Raw genomic sequence first — 14,428 nt, 5'->3', positions numbered from 1 at the left:
TTACATGTGCTTAACAAGCTTGCACATTTGATTAATAACTTAAAATGTTATTAGTAAGATTAAAGCATCTCAAAATTTCATGTCCTTGTGATAGAGATCGATGCCAAGGATGTGGGGAATCCTTTAGGCAACCAAACGTACATAGTTGGTTGGCTGGCCTTAGATGACGTCAGGATGAGAGAGAACGTTGTCATTTTGAAGGAGAGAGATAGATGCCCACCGCGAATCACAATATTTACTTGATTGAAGGTGTATGAGGACAATGGAGAGGTATGAGGGAGAATGGAAGAGTATCGGAATGACGAAGGAAGAGGGGTGTAAAATTATTGAAGTGGATGCAGTCTAGTATTATTTTTAAATAAGATAATATTTTAATATTATTTATTTATAAATCTAATATTTACATTAAAAGAAGTATAGCCACATTACTTGAGCATAATGCAACATTCTTTCGAGTCCGTTCCTCTTGCAACAAGAGGCTTTCCAAGCCACATCAAAGACGTGTGGAGACCAAGATATGACTTTGGAAGAGAGTTCAACATGATGTTCACCAATTCAGCATCTTGAATAACCTCATCATCATTGAGCAGTTGCTCATGGAAATCATGTATGTGAGTAAGGTGATTTGTCATGCTATCACGCTCATCCATGTTTACATTTGCTAACTCTTTGCGAAGATAGGAGATTGTAGTCTCATTGTGGGTTGCAAACATACACTCAAGTATTCCCATGCTGATTTTGAGGTCTTACAAGATTGAATGTGCAAAGTAATGGCCTATTTTATTGACAAGGCAATCAAAGAGAGTGCTTGTGCATCCTTTGGATCCCATTTTCGTTGATCTTTCATACAAGGGGGAGGAGGGGCAACAACAACAGCAACATCAACACTAGCAACATGTCCTCGAGCATGCAGAGGTGTCAGAGGTGTGAGACCTCTTGCTTGTTGCAAGTCACTTGTAATATAGTTCCACAAGTTCTTTGCAACAAGAAGGTTGCGTACCTTAAAAATCCACAACGGGTAGTTGGCTTGGAGTATGTACTCCTCAGAGTATGAAAAATCCCTCGAGATTACTAAACAAGTGGCAAACTGTCACACAAATGCCAAAGTGTGCACAATGTCACCCAAATTAGCTCTCGGCTACAAGAATAACAGCAATAATTGCTGTACACTATTGTAGCTCACTGCCTCATAATGCATGCCCACGCCCAACTTGATTGTAGCAGCAATGAAATGCGGTTGTACCACCTATATGTTGTCTTGGAGTGTGTTGAGGGTAAAAGCCCCTAATTTTTTCACAAACTTTCAAAGAAATTGAAGGAATTTTTACCTTACAGTCCAAATTTTTGTAGAATGTCGCCTTGGGACACATGCTAACAGTAACAAGCAATTAGAATCCGCCTCGCGATGTACAATTGATAGATCTTGCTTCTTTGAATCCTATCTTCTAATGTTGTACATCTTACTCAAGTACCATGAGGGGCACTTGAGTTATAAAGTAGGCCCTTTCGGTCTAGTGAGCAGCTCACTTATGATTAACCACTAAGCCATTAATTAGCCCTTAATAAAAAACGAGATCTAATTAAGGAGCAATTTCTTACTCTTTTGGAAAGCTTGTCTTGGCTATTTGGAGCTTCTCTCTCATTTTGAGTAGTGCAAGTTCAGGGAGAGTAATTCGTCTCTTTCTTGCTGCAGAAATTGTAGGTTTCAGCTGTGGAATAGTTGACATCATGGATGGAGTGTACACAACAGCCAATCTTCCCCTCTTGGCATGGGGAATCCATTGGGCAGCTTTGTAACTCCGTTTACAGTAATGTATGCTGCTATTTTTAAACTAAATATAAAAAAAAGAGGTTATTATAGCACTAGGACTGAGATCCTTTCTTCTCCTATGAGATCTCATGCCTAATGCACTCTTTCGGTAACTTTGTCGCGAATAAATCAGCATTCTCACAAATTCATTGTGAGAAATCCCTTCGTTTATGAGAGGAACAATGTGGGATTGCATGGGAACTATGTAGGGTAGTTGTTTAGGCAAATGTTGCATGAAATTGGGTTCAAATACTGGCTGTAATTTCCAGGGTTCGGCAAGCCGAAGTATTTTATCGGTCTAGCAAATAGTGCTTCCATGGAGAAAGAGCATGGATCATAGCTAATAGCTCTTTCTCATAAACTTGCAAATTCTTTTTAGAACCTTGCAAAATTGTATTGTCATGGGCCATCACCAGGCCATCTTCCATGGGAAAAACACAAATGTTGTAACAACATGTACCACAATGTAACAAAAATGCTTTTTGATGATCAAGTAGGGTTCAAAATCGGATTCGGAGTATGTTTTTTTTCCCTTCATTTGATTGAAGGCTGCAATCTCTTTTTCTAGCCTATTTGAGAGGCACTCCAATCTTTTGTAAAGCTTGAAGAGGAGAAGTTATCTTTGCAAAATGGTGAATGAAGCTCCTATGGTGGAGATTATACAAGGAAATTGCAAATGTTGTGTAGATTTTGCAAATTTGGCCAACTTCAAACTACATCCACCTAAGTTAGATCTAGCTTGAGTCTTCTTGATGCCATCTTTAGAGACTATGAGTCCCAATAAATGAATCCCCTCCAAGAAGAACTCTCTTTTCTTGCCATTAATGACCAAGTGATGCTTAAGTCATTCCACTTGCTCTCTATGGTGGCTGGTTCTGCGGAGCACTACTTGGCAATAGATCAATGCTATGATAGTCAAGCCTTGGGTGGAAGTTGTCCTAGCAGAAAGTTGACTCCAGCTTCATACTCACTCTTGTTCTTAGCAAAAACCAAGTATGTAGAAATATGGTTTTTGATTACATTGGAAATAGCCATTGATTCTCCCTTCAATTCTACATCCAAAATATTAGTCTTTTCCCTATGCTCTAAAGTAATCGCCTTATTATAGGCGTCCACCACTCCATGAACTTTGTGGCATCAAAGCACACCCATCATAACATCACAACCCTCAAGCGGCATGATGCAAAACTCATGTGAATCTACATGAATATGGAACCTCAACCTTCTAATAGTAGGGATAATAGGCTTAAAATTACTAGTAGAAGCTTAGCCTTTCTCACTCATCGGCTTTATCTCTTCTAGATGGATGCCCAATCTTCTTTCCAATTTTGGTGATATGAAACTTGCTTGTGCACTGTGAATCAAAGAAGATAAAAGCTGCTTGATCTGTCATTTTGCTCCAAATTTTGCATAATTGTGTAGCATTTGAGTCGTGCTTCTCATTGACCATGCTTGTGACCAAACAACCATATGTTTTCATCTTCTTGCCTTTTTGGTGATCTCGCTCATCTCTTCCATGAGCTGCCCTTTTCTTGTTTGGACAATCACACACAATGTGACCCTTCTCTTTATAGTTGATGCACTTGATTGATAGTTGTCAATGGATCCTTTTGTTATTGTGCCTTAGAATTGCTTCCATTCTGTCCACATTACTTGTTCATTTTAAATTTGGAATGTTGTTCATGATTAGTAGGCTTGAAAGATTTCTTTTTAGACTCTAATTTATTGGTCTTGTAACCAACAACTATTCCAGAAGCAACTCATCGGCCAAAAACAATATTCTATATAAATTAAAAGATGCTATGCACATTGGTCTTCCTATAATAGTCAAGAATTTACTTAGGCAGCCCACAACAATGTTTCTCTACTTATTCTTCCATGGTAGCCTCTTGTTATAGGTAGCCTCCTTGTAAGAACTTACAAGCAAAAAGGCTTTCCAAAACTTTTGATCTAATCCTTCAAATTTTTGCATTTTGAAACCATCAACTTATTCAAGCAGTCCTTCACTTCCACCTCAAAGGTGAACTATGTGTTGCAAAACTCTTGCTTGAAGGATGCTCAATGTTTTGGTGCTTTCGCCTCAACCAAAAGACTTTCCCACCATGCTGAGCATTCTCGAGGAAAGTAGATGCCTTATGTGCCTTGGATCACTCAATATAGGTCCCATTGTAATAAGTTATTTCAAACCTTTAGACAAAAGCCAAAGCTTTCATTTGGCCTACATCACATTGAAGAACTTGAACTTTGCTAATTGCCCTCCTTTATAATCTTTTGCGTTGTCCTTGCGAGTGAGGTTGTCATACACAAGTGGTTACAAGAATCTAGGTTGAAAGGGATACATGCCCTTGAATGAGTAGATGTCATGATTTCCTACCATCTATAAGATGCTCCCTGTGGGTAGCACAGAAATTGAGGGACTCAAAGCAAATCTAGCTAGACCTTGAGAACAGTGCAATCAGTCTCTCTATGGTGTAAAATCCTCCATATGTCAAACATCTTAGAGTGGTGTGCTTGAAATCATAGTGAAGAAATCCTCATGCACAGATTGAGAAGTGAATGTCAAATGTTGATGGTAGTTATGTTGAGATACCAATGTCCTTAGGTGCATTCTATTTTATTGATTCCTATTTGGGTCTCTATTCACAGCCTAAAAGGTTTTATTTGTATTATTTATTAGGGTTTGGTTGCCATTGAGTAAAGTCGTGAACCACCTTGGACAGTTCAAGGACTCATGTACCTATAAATAGGGCATGAGCACTATTGATTGTATGAACATCCACACTCACTCTCTCATTCATTCTTCATCATTCCCCCATCTATTCACTTCATCACAGTTTCAGCCTCAGGCCTCCATCACAACTGTCCACACCCCTACCTTAGTAGATATCTTAGTTTGTGGTGCTGTCCAGCTGATTGTGACACCATTCTAGCATGCGACTTCATTCCGGAGGTGCTATCCAGCTGATCATGACACCATTCCAACATGCGACTTCATTTTGGAGGTCTTCTTCATATCACCATCAGCTTGTCATACTCCAGATTGCTGTGGTTTGAGTCTACACAGCTTGGTTACCTATTCTTTATCATTTCCATTGTTGCATTTGGCGGTCTCACTCCTCCTTGGACTGGCACAATAGATCATCTTCATTGCTATTGTGCGTTTCCAAGTTATGTTGTGACCCCAACAGCCATTGACAATTTCAACCACCTTTGGAGGCTACATTTGCAGTAGATTCAGGTTGTCTACAGCAGGCGACAACCCCTTTATCAGCCCTATATTAGATATGTGCGTTTTTGCATTCTCCTCTTTTGAAGGGCTGCTCAGCAGTGGCTTGTCTACAGCCACATACATAGAGAGATCTTCACCAACATTCTTGTGGTTGCTTCTCCAGTTTGCTGCCTAATAGTTGTCTTGATAGCAGCCATCATCCTAGAGAGATTTTAGCATATCCTTCACTTCCTCTATCGTTGTCCTTCATGTCCAATGTGTACGCTAACATTCCATTGTTCGGAGGATTGTGTTTTGTTCCCTCCATGGAGTAGCTCTTTGCTTGGTCATTGAGATCTCTATCAAAGGATCATGTTTTACTCCCCTTCATAGTGCGTATCCCTTCTAACTGTTGCTGCCTAATCAGCCAGGATAGTGCAATAATCTCCAAACTTCGCTCAATTTTTATCAACATGATTCATTCAATGTGATGCAATGTTCATCATTCCTTGCCTCTTCGTCTGTGTAAAGTGTTTTAATTGTTACAATGTTTGCCATATACTCCGTGTTTCTTCTCTCAAACCCTACCGTTTTTTAACAAATTGGTTTGATCTAGTGGATTAGAAGGGATGAACAATATACCATAAATGGATGAATAAGCCATTCTCTCACTTGAAGAAAAGTCACCGATGCTCAATGTAAATGCAACATTTTGTTGATTACTAACCTTTGCAGTAAATGTGTTTGTGCATGTTCCAAAAGTTTTAAAACCTTCTTGTAGTCGATGGGTGATTAATTGACTTGGAGTCAACAAGGTTTGGGGGGGGGGGGGGATGCGAATGTCACAATTCTAATAGTAGATACATAGGAGGCGATGACGACGGTGGCACTTGCCATAATCACCTCATGTTATCAAAAGTGCTAGCTACAATGCAAAAGGAGCAGCCTCAAAAGACTTGAAGCTCTCCATCCATGAAAAGGAATGCAATTGCCACATCCATTGTGCGGCAAAATGCAAGCTGCCCGCTTTGCAAGGCTAATAGCAGAGAACCCACCCATGAAGTCAGTTTGTAGACTGTGAACAACCAAGCACAATTGACCAATGAGTGTAGCGGCCAAATGTGTGAACCTTGAGGTGCCAAATGGGGTTGCCTTTACATAGATAATACACTACAAGTGGTACAAGACTTGAGAGTCACATGGACCACCCATGAAGTCAGTTTGTAGACTGTGAACAACCAAGCACAATTGACCAATGAGTGTAGCGGCCAAATGTGTGAGCCTTGAGGTGCCAAATGGGGTTGCCTTTACATAGATAATACACTACAAGTGGTACAAGACTTGAGAGTCACATGGATGGCAGCTGAGAGGACTCAATACGAGTGCTTGATGAGAGGAACTCCAATAGAATCATATAGAGTAGCATACATATTTCCAAAAACAAGAACAAGGGTATATACCTCCCTAGAGTGCACCATTGCCTTGAAGGGCAGTCGCATGGGGTAAAGCCTCTACTAAGTGGCCTAAAGTGTGTGTGTTAGAGATCATTCACTCCAGAATGATTAAAGAGGAACACATACATCTGAAACTATGTTAGATCATTGTAGATGGCTTGAGTTGTTGTGGTTGCTGAAAAGGGTGCTGTTGGCCTCTTGCAATGGAAATGGAGGGTGCAATTGAGGTTGTGTATGAAAACACAGCTGCTGCCAGGACACTTTGGAGCATCCTACAAGTTGAAAACACAACAGTCTATGCTGACTGGAACTGGAGATTACACTTGATAATTGGAGATGGCTTAGAGCTGTCATGGTTCTTGAGACGCTACAACTAGCCTTACTTTGTGAAATGCATGGTATGATGGATGCCAGAGATGCATAGCAGCTAAGAAACGTGTTTCTTTGAATTTGAAAGTTACGAAATGTTTCTTAAAGTATGAAACGTTTCTAAGAGTAAAAAATGTGGGCATTTTCATTTTATTTTCTTCTATTGGTGAGTTGGAACCCAAAACATGGTTTTTTTGACAAAAACTATTGGGCAGTGTTAAACATGATGGTGATGATGTATAATGACTCGTGAGGGTTGATTTTTTTGTGATTTTGTTTAGTCATTGGACTTTGTCAATCTAGTATCTATTCTTGCCTTGAGATTTGAATATTATACGACTATAGTCTCATTTATGAGTTATTTATGATATATTACGATTCATTCGTGATTTTGACATTTTGTTGGTTTGTTTTGAAATGAGAATCCACAGTCTCCATTTTCTTCTCAGCTTACACCATAACATGCAACTTTTGAAACCAATCAAAATCTTGAGAGTGGTTTTACTGTTATGCAAGTCTATGATAACAATGGCATTTCATTTAGTCCACACAAATACCATTTAGAAGATGTGTCGACTTTATGCTTCTGGTCCTTAAGTGGGAGATAGGCCCTACATTATCTTCAAATGCAGAGGATTGAAATTGTTAGGAGAATGATTGCAAAGAAAAGGAGCTTCAATTAGTGGTGGCAACACCTGCTTCAAGTGTTATGCATTAGTCATTTGGGTGGGACCTACATTCATCATGTTTACCATTTGGTTATTACTGCTTATCCCTCTTTGAGAACATGTAATGCCATGATTTGCCAAAAGACTGAAGGTTTTTGGATGTGTGTAAAGTTGTGTTTTGAAACTTGCAAGCTCGTCCTGATTACTGGCTCTCTAAACTTTGATTTGAGTATCATAACCACAAATACTCTATTGCTTTGTTTAATCTTGAAATTTATTGTAGGGATATTAAGGGTGCTAATATTCTTGTGGACCAAGATGGAACAGTCAAATTGGCCGACTTTGGTATGGCTAAACATGTAAGCTTTTTCCACCCACCGAGGTCATCATGATCATCCTTTTGCTTCACATGGTACTTTTGTCACGAGAATCATGCAAATAGTTTGGCCTGTACAGCACCAGAATTGGTCAATTAGTCGGACATGAATTGTGTTCTCTGGTCAGCCTGGATCTGTAGATGGTTGAATACTTATGACTCTTTATGTCTTAAATTTATTCTGTTCAGGGTGAAAAGGTGTTGACCTGTGGGCATCTCTCTTCTATCACAAAATGGAAGCATTTTCTGAAATTTCTACTTTGCAGAAGTTAACAATATAAGGAATGCTTGTTGGAATTTGTGTTCTGTGGTCAGCCTGGATCTGTAGATGGTTGAATACTTCTGACTGCTTATGTCTTAAATTTATTCTGTTGAGGGTGAAAAGCTGTTGGCCTGTGGGCATCTCTCTTCTATCACAAAATGGAAGCATTTTCTGAAGTTTCTACTTTGCAAAAGTTAACATACAAGGAATGCTTGTTGGAATTTGTGTTCTCTGGTCAGCCTGGATCCGTAGATGGTTGAATACTTCTGACTCTTTATGCCTTAAATTTATTCTGTTAAGGGTGAAAAGCTGTTGGTCTGTGGGCATCTCTCTTCTATCACAAAATGGGAGCATTTTCTGAAGTCTCTACTTTGCAAAAGTTAACATACAATTAATGCTTGTTGGAATTTGGTCATAATTAAGTCTGCTAATGTATTTGGGAGTGAGGCTAACTTCTCTTTCCTTGGATGCTACTAAACCAGAACTTTAGTATGATGTAAGACCTTGTTAACAGATGTAAAACTTGTTCTTGCCGCTTTTACAAAATTGAACCAGGCAGATTGAAATTTACACAGAGTGAGGCTTTCATCCTTCTTACAATGCATTTGCTCACTTTCATTTTTTCATTCGTCGCAGATCAAAGAGCAAGGTGTCCCATTGTCTTTCAAGGGTAGTCCTTACTGGATGGCTCCTGAGGTATGATTCTTAGAAGCAAAGTGAGAAAAAATGGCAGTTCTTTTAAGTATCGTGTTCTGCAGTGGATGGTATAGTCTAGCACAAGCGACATGTGATTATTAGCTTTTGAATAGTCAGATTGACTTCGTAATTGGACTATATGCACTGAGGTTTCTGTGAGACATGTCGTAAGATGTGTCCACTTGAACTAAGGTTCTTAGTACATGGGAATATGCATCTGTTAAACTCTTTTGTCAGTGCACTCCTGCACTGACCACTACTCATCACTTACAACCTATGTGCTGTATCGCTACATAGTTGGACTTTATACTGCCAGATGCTGAAAGACTAGATTCTTCTACTACCAAATTCGTGACAGTCCAAGCCTCTGTGCAGCATTTTCAATGCTGAAAAGTTCTTTCTGGCAAGGTGTAAACATAGAAGAAACCATTGAGTCTTTACTTTTGACATCGAAAAAAATTCACAAACACCCTCTAAAACATTAGCTCTTGGGCTGCTCACCTTTCTGATTACTTGTCCCTACTCAATATATAATCTAAACAAAGAAACCACTTGGGTTGCTTAGCCTTTCTGGTTACTTGTCCCTACTCAGAATATAATCTAAACAAAAAAACCACAATATATACTATCAACCAAATTTCCTTTGGGAGGACATGTCAAATGCCATGGCTTAAGATTGGTCCCACATCAACAATATTGCCAGGGTTCCACCATGGAAACTTTTACCAGACAGGGACTAGTCCAGACACAGGCCATCACGTCCATCATGTCAATGAGGGTGGAGGAACATTGCATTTACTTTTTGACAGGACAGAGGTGCAAAGCCTGCTAGAAAGGTGCTCATGACCTGTAAGCAGGGTGCTGTTAAATGTCTTGAAGCCTAAAGATCATCAGCGAAGTTTTATTTTCTATGTGAAAAGTGGAGGATAGAGGTTGAGACTGTTTCAGAATCAGGGCAGGGGATGAATATTTGTATGCTATTAACATTCTTTAAATAAGAGGTGCCAAGTTGTCAGAACAGTCCTTAAATGTGAAGATTATTAAGATGGAAATTCCTCCACCACTATCTACAAGTATGTGATCTAAGTACAAATGATATGCCTGTCTCCTTGATATAGTCCTAGTATGTAACTTAATTTCTGTTCAATAATGTATGTGTTTCTAAGTTAGGCACCTTTTGTGTAGGTAATCATGCAGAAGAACACTGGTTATGAATATGCAGTGGATATTTGGAGTCTTGGATGCACTGTTATTGAGATGGTGACTGGAAATCCTCCTTGGAGTGATTACGAAGGGGTAAATTGTTATCACCTTTGTAGATATATTTTTTGGTAAACTGTCATATAAGTCAAGGCTTAGTCTTAACATTAAGCTCAGTTAACTAGTTATACAGATGTGAGTTAACTGGTATTGTTTATGCTGGAGTATGCCAGCTCTAGATGCATCATATACTTTTTATCTTTGTAGGTGTTCAGGGGAACAAGTTCTCTAAGCACAATTGATTTTGACCTTTTCAAATGTGTACATACATTACCTATCACAAATGCACGCTTGGGTTAAAAGTGCTAGTTGCGTATTCTCTTTAGGCTTGTTGTGATGCACATGGAAGTTGTTTCATGGTAATAGGCCAAGGACATCGAGGATGCAGTGGGTGTGAAAGAAAAAAGTTGTGATAAGTTATGCCAATTGGGCTTTGGGGGTCAATTAGTGCTAGTTTTGACCTTGGGATAGTTGTTTGGCGAATATGTGTCAGTGTAACACTAGGGACTAGCATTAATTAATCAATTAATACTAGTCTAAGGGTCAACAGAGTTTGGGGACAAGTCCATGTTGCAAATGGCCTAGCCAATTTAATTATGGATGGGTATATTTAATTTTGGGTAGGGTCAGAAGGACTGAAATTATTGTTTAGAATTATTTAATTTTGAAAATTAAATAAATTATTGGATAATGCTGGAAAATAGGTTTAGAATACTGCCATTGGAAAAAATGCCCATGCAAACTTAGAAAACGTTTTTGGGGGATGGGTCTCAGCCATTCAGTCAGTTGTTTGGGAAAGGGAGAGAGAGAGCTGTTGGTTCATTTTTTGATTAGAGAAAATCAATTTGCCGTAGAAGCCATATGGGGGGCTTAGTAGGCAGGAAACAATAAGGAGGCAACTTCCAGGGGCTCGCAACAACATTTCTAATCAGGTGACAACATTGTGGAGGTGCTTGGCAGTAGGTGACTACATTAAATGTAGATTGAAGCAGACAACATGCATAATTTAGGGTTTTCTCGTGAAGAAAATCAGATTTCTCTCTCATCTTGACTTTCTCTCAGCTTCTCCAACCCATTCTCAAGAGGTCTCTGCGTTTGTTAGTCATTTTGAGGAGATCTTAACCAAATTTGGTGGTTAGCAAAGAGATCTTTGTTGTAAAGAAGTTTGTTATCTTAAATTTGTGCCTTAATTTTTGTGAGAGTTGATATGTCATCAACTTATAGTGGGATATAGTTGACCTCGACACTAGTAGTGTGAATGTAGAGATTTGGATCATAGGGGGTAAAATGGTATCCATGAGTCCGTAAGAACTCGTCCATCTTGTGGTACCAAGACCTGGGTGCTTGCTTTAGCCCATAAAGAGCTTTCCACAAGCAAAATACAATTTTGAAAGGCACTTTTGACGTCCATTTGATAGATCGGCTAAGTGTGGTGAGCAGTGAGTGTAACCAATAGACGAAATGATGTTAGTCCAACAATAGATACTAGGTCTCTTCATAGTCAATGCCATGCTTTTGCTTGAAATCTTACACTAGAAGGCGAGTCTTGTATTTGTCTAAAGTACCATCAGCCTTTAGCTTGTTCCTAAAAATCTAGTTTGTCTTGATGATCGCGGCTTGCGACAAGGACGATCCACCAATGTCTAAGTCTCATTTCGACCAATACTGTCTAGTTCCTTCTCCATGTTTTCATGCCACAGAGGATCTTGGAGAGTCTTTTGCTAGCTATGCACCTCAGAATGTACAACATTATCAGTTGGAAACAATAATGTACATGAAGCATGAGGGGCGAGCCAAACCGACCTTGTAGGGCCCGTCAGAGTGAAATCTGGCGGAAAGATCCTAGAATCTCACATGGTATATTGGTACCAATGAGGTAATGGGTCTCGCACAAGGGGCTTGAGAGCTAAAGTATCTGCAGTAATATCAGGAGTGAGCTATAGACTCGGATGAGTCGGCACAATCCCAAATAAAGTGAGCAAAGGTAAGGATGAAGAGTCTAGTGCAGAGGATTGCACACTGTCCCTTTTATCAAAGACAACATTCCTTTGAACGATCACCTTCTTCGTCCCAGGATTGAACAAATGATAGGCTTTCGCTTTGGAAGAATAACCCATTAAAATCAAGAGATCAGCTTGAGATGTGAGCTCTCCTTTCTTGTCATAGGAGTGTGCATATAAGCATGACAATCGAAAATTTTGAAGTAAGAACTGATAGGTTGAGAGTCAAACAATACCTCGTACGGAGTCTTTTTAGGCCACTGCCATTGTCGGACATCAGTTGAGAATGTACACTAAAGTATTAATACCGCCTTGACCCAAAGGTTCTCAATTAGCTCTGCTACGAAGAGCATAGAGCGTGCCATATTCAGGACAGTCTGGTTTCTACGCTCTAGGACTCCATTCTATGTAGGAGAGTTGGTAGAGATGAGCTGGTGTGCAATGCTCTGCCCTTGTAGAAACTTAGGAAACTCGTGGGAGGTAAACTCACCACTAGAATCACTCGTCATAGTACCCACATGCAAGGACCAGTTTGTTTATGAACTAGCAATACCCAAGCATTGAAATAAGGGAAAGCATCGAACTTGTGTTTGAGGAAGTACACCCATATGTATCTACAAAAATCATTCACTATTAAAAAGAAGTACAGAGCGCTGTTCCAGGCCACAATGGATGTGGGACCACAAAGATCTACATGAATAAGCCTTTAAGGGGTTGTACAACACGAGTGATGCACTGCTGAGGAAAGAGTGTCCGATGTTGCTTACCTAGCTGACATGCTTTACAGATCTCTTGAGATAGGTTTAGACGTGAAAGGCCCTCGAACATCCCCTGATGGGACAGCTCATAAAGAGAGTTGTAGCCAAGATGTTCTAAGCGAAAATGCGAAATACACTTGATTTTGTAGGCTCCTATGTAGTGGCCAAAGCTTGGAAGTGATAAAACTCCGAACGATCGGTAGTCGACTTGGTAAGAAAGTGTGTCATGTGGTAACAACCATTTGGTTGTGCGATGCTACGAGTAATTTCTAAATTAGTTTGACAGTCTAGGGCCTTGATTGCGGTTGCTGTGGAGAAAATTGCGCGTTCCATTTGGCAAAGCTATTGAACAGAAAATAAGTTCACTCCAGGCTAGGGAGATGATAGACATCATCCAGCAAAGTGAGATCAGAATCTTGGTTAGTGGAAAAATTGGTGGAACCTAGCTTAAATCTTCAGCAAAGAGTTGTTTTCTATGCAGACACTCGCGGCTATAGAGGCTTGGTCCATAGTCTAAATATAGACTCATGTGCTCGGCTATGATGAGTGGGTCTCCACAAGCGCTTGATCATGAGACAACTTCCAAATGGGAACCAGACTTGCATTTGATATCTCTAAGGAGATGATGTGGGCCTTTGCAGACCGGTTGGATAAACTCTCTAGAGTTGCGTAGTTCGTTGATGGTGATAACAGACAAGTGGCAGAGTGGGTTTTGCCTCTCTATTTTCCTTGTTGAGGGTTGCCACCACCTTGCTTTCCTTGTTGGGGGTCACCCTGGGGTGCAAGGATCTATTTCTTGGATTTTGGCTATGTGCCTCTTACCTTAGATCGGCACTCCTCATCATAATGGTTAGCCTTTTGACAATGTTGACAATACCATTTCTTTTTAGGTACAATTTGCTATCCATGTTTAAGTGTAGATTGATTGGTTTCTTGCGATTGACTAGCTTTGTTTTGATATTGATATTGATTTGAGTTTTGTGTGTCCTTGCCTTGTTGCCTTCTCTGAGAAGATGCAACAAGAGTCTGCTCTATCAAGGGTGTGTTATGGAATTGATCGAACAACCGTGCATAATAGAATAGTGGAGACTCAAACTTATAAAATATGGGCATCTAAGGCTGTGAAATCACCTCCTACACAAAATGAAAATATTTTCATGGCAGCTTGTTAAGGAATAGGGTAACTTGATTGTCAGAGGACTTAGGGGTCCATGTGGTTGACAACTCGGCAAGGAGACACCGATACTTAGGCAACTTAACTTGCAAGTTATCCTTGCCTATGATTTTGAAATTTTGGAGCTCATGGTTCAAATTAATGCAATGAGTGCTATCTCGAGTCGCATAGTGGTTAGTTAAGTGTGGCCAACTCTTGGATGCTAAGTCAAAATGTTGAAATTGAGAGTGAGACTTAAACAACGAGTCTTGTATAGGCTCGACAACGTTGGAGGCTTTACGAGCCTTCCATGAGTGGACGACCTCGTATGGAACAAGAGTCGGATCATGTTGGGGTTTCTTAGGGAGTAGCTAGCTTTGATACCATGTGAAAAAATACTCTAAATGCAAAAAG

The 14,428-nt window shown here is 39.9% G+C and overlaps 1 protein-coding gene across 1 annotated transcript in view; it reads left to right on the top strand.

The window, feature by feature from the left end:
• The window catches only part of LOC148014956 (uncharacterized), a 97,848-nt gene that overhangs the window by 65,147 nt on the left and 18,273 nt on the right, over positions 1–14,428 (top strand). Inside the window, exons 6-8 of the mRNA XM_087665066.1 lie at positions 7,793–7,868; positions 8,784–8,843; positions 10,029–10,139. Coding sequence (XP_087521192.1) covers positions 7,793–7,868; positions 8,784–8,843; positions 10,029–10,139 — 247 coding nt within the window. The remainder of the gene's footprint in view (positions 1–7,792; positions 7,869–8,783; positions 8,844–10,028; positions 10,140–14,428) is intronic.

This window comes from Lygodium microphyllum, chromosome 24 (assembly GCF_053477565.2).
Source record: "Lygodium microphyllum isolate KBCC chromosome 24, Lygodium_microphyllum_v1.1.10, whole genome shotgun sequence".
Lineage (NCBI taxonomy): Eukaryota > Viridiplantae > Streptophyta > Polypodiopsida > Schizaeales > Lygodiaceae > Lygodium > Lygodium microphyllum.
The sequence above is the reverse complement of the archived record's forward strand: the minus strand, read 5'-3'. Positions and strand labels throughout refer to the sequence as shown.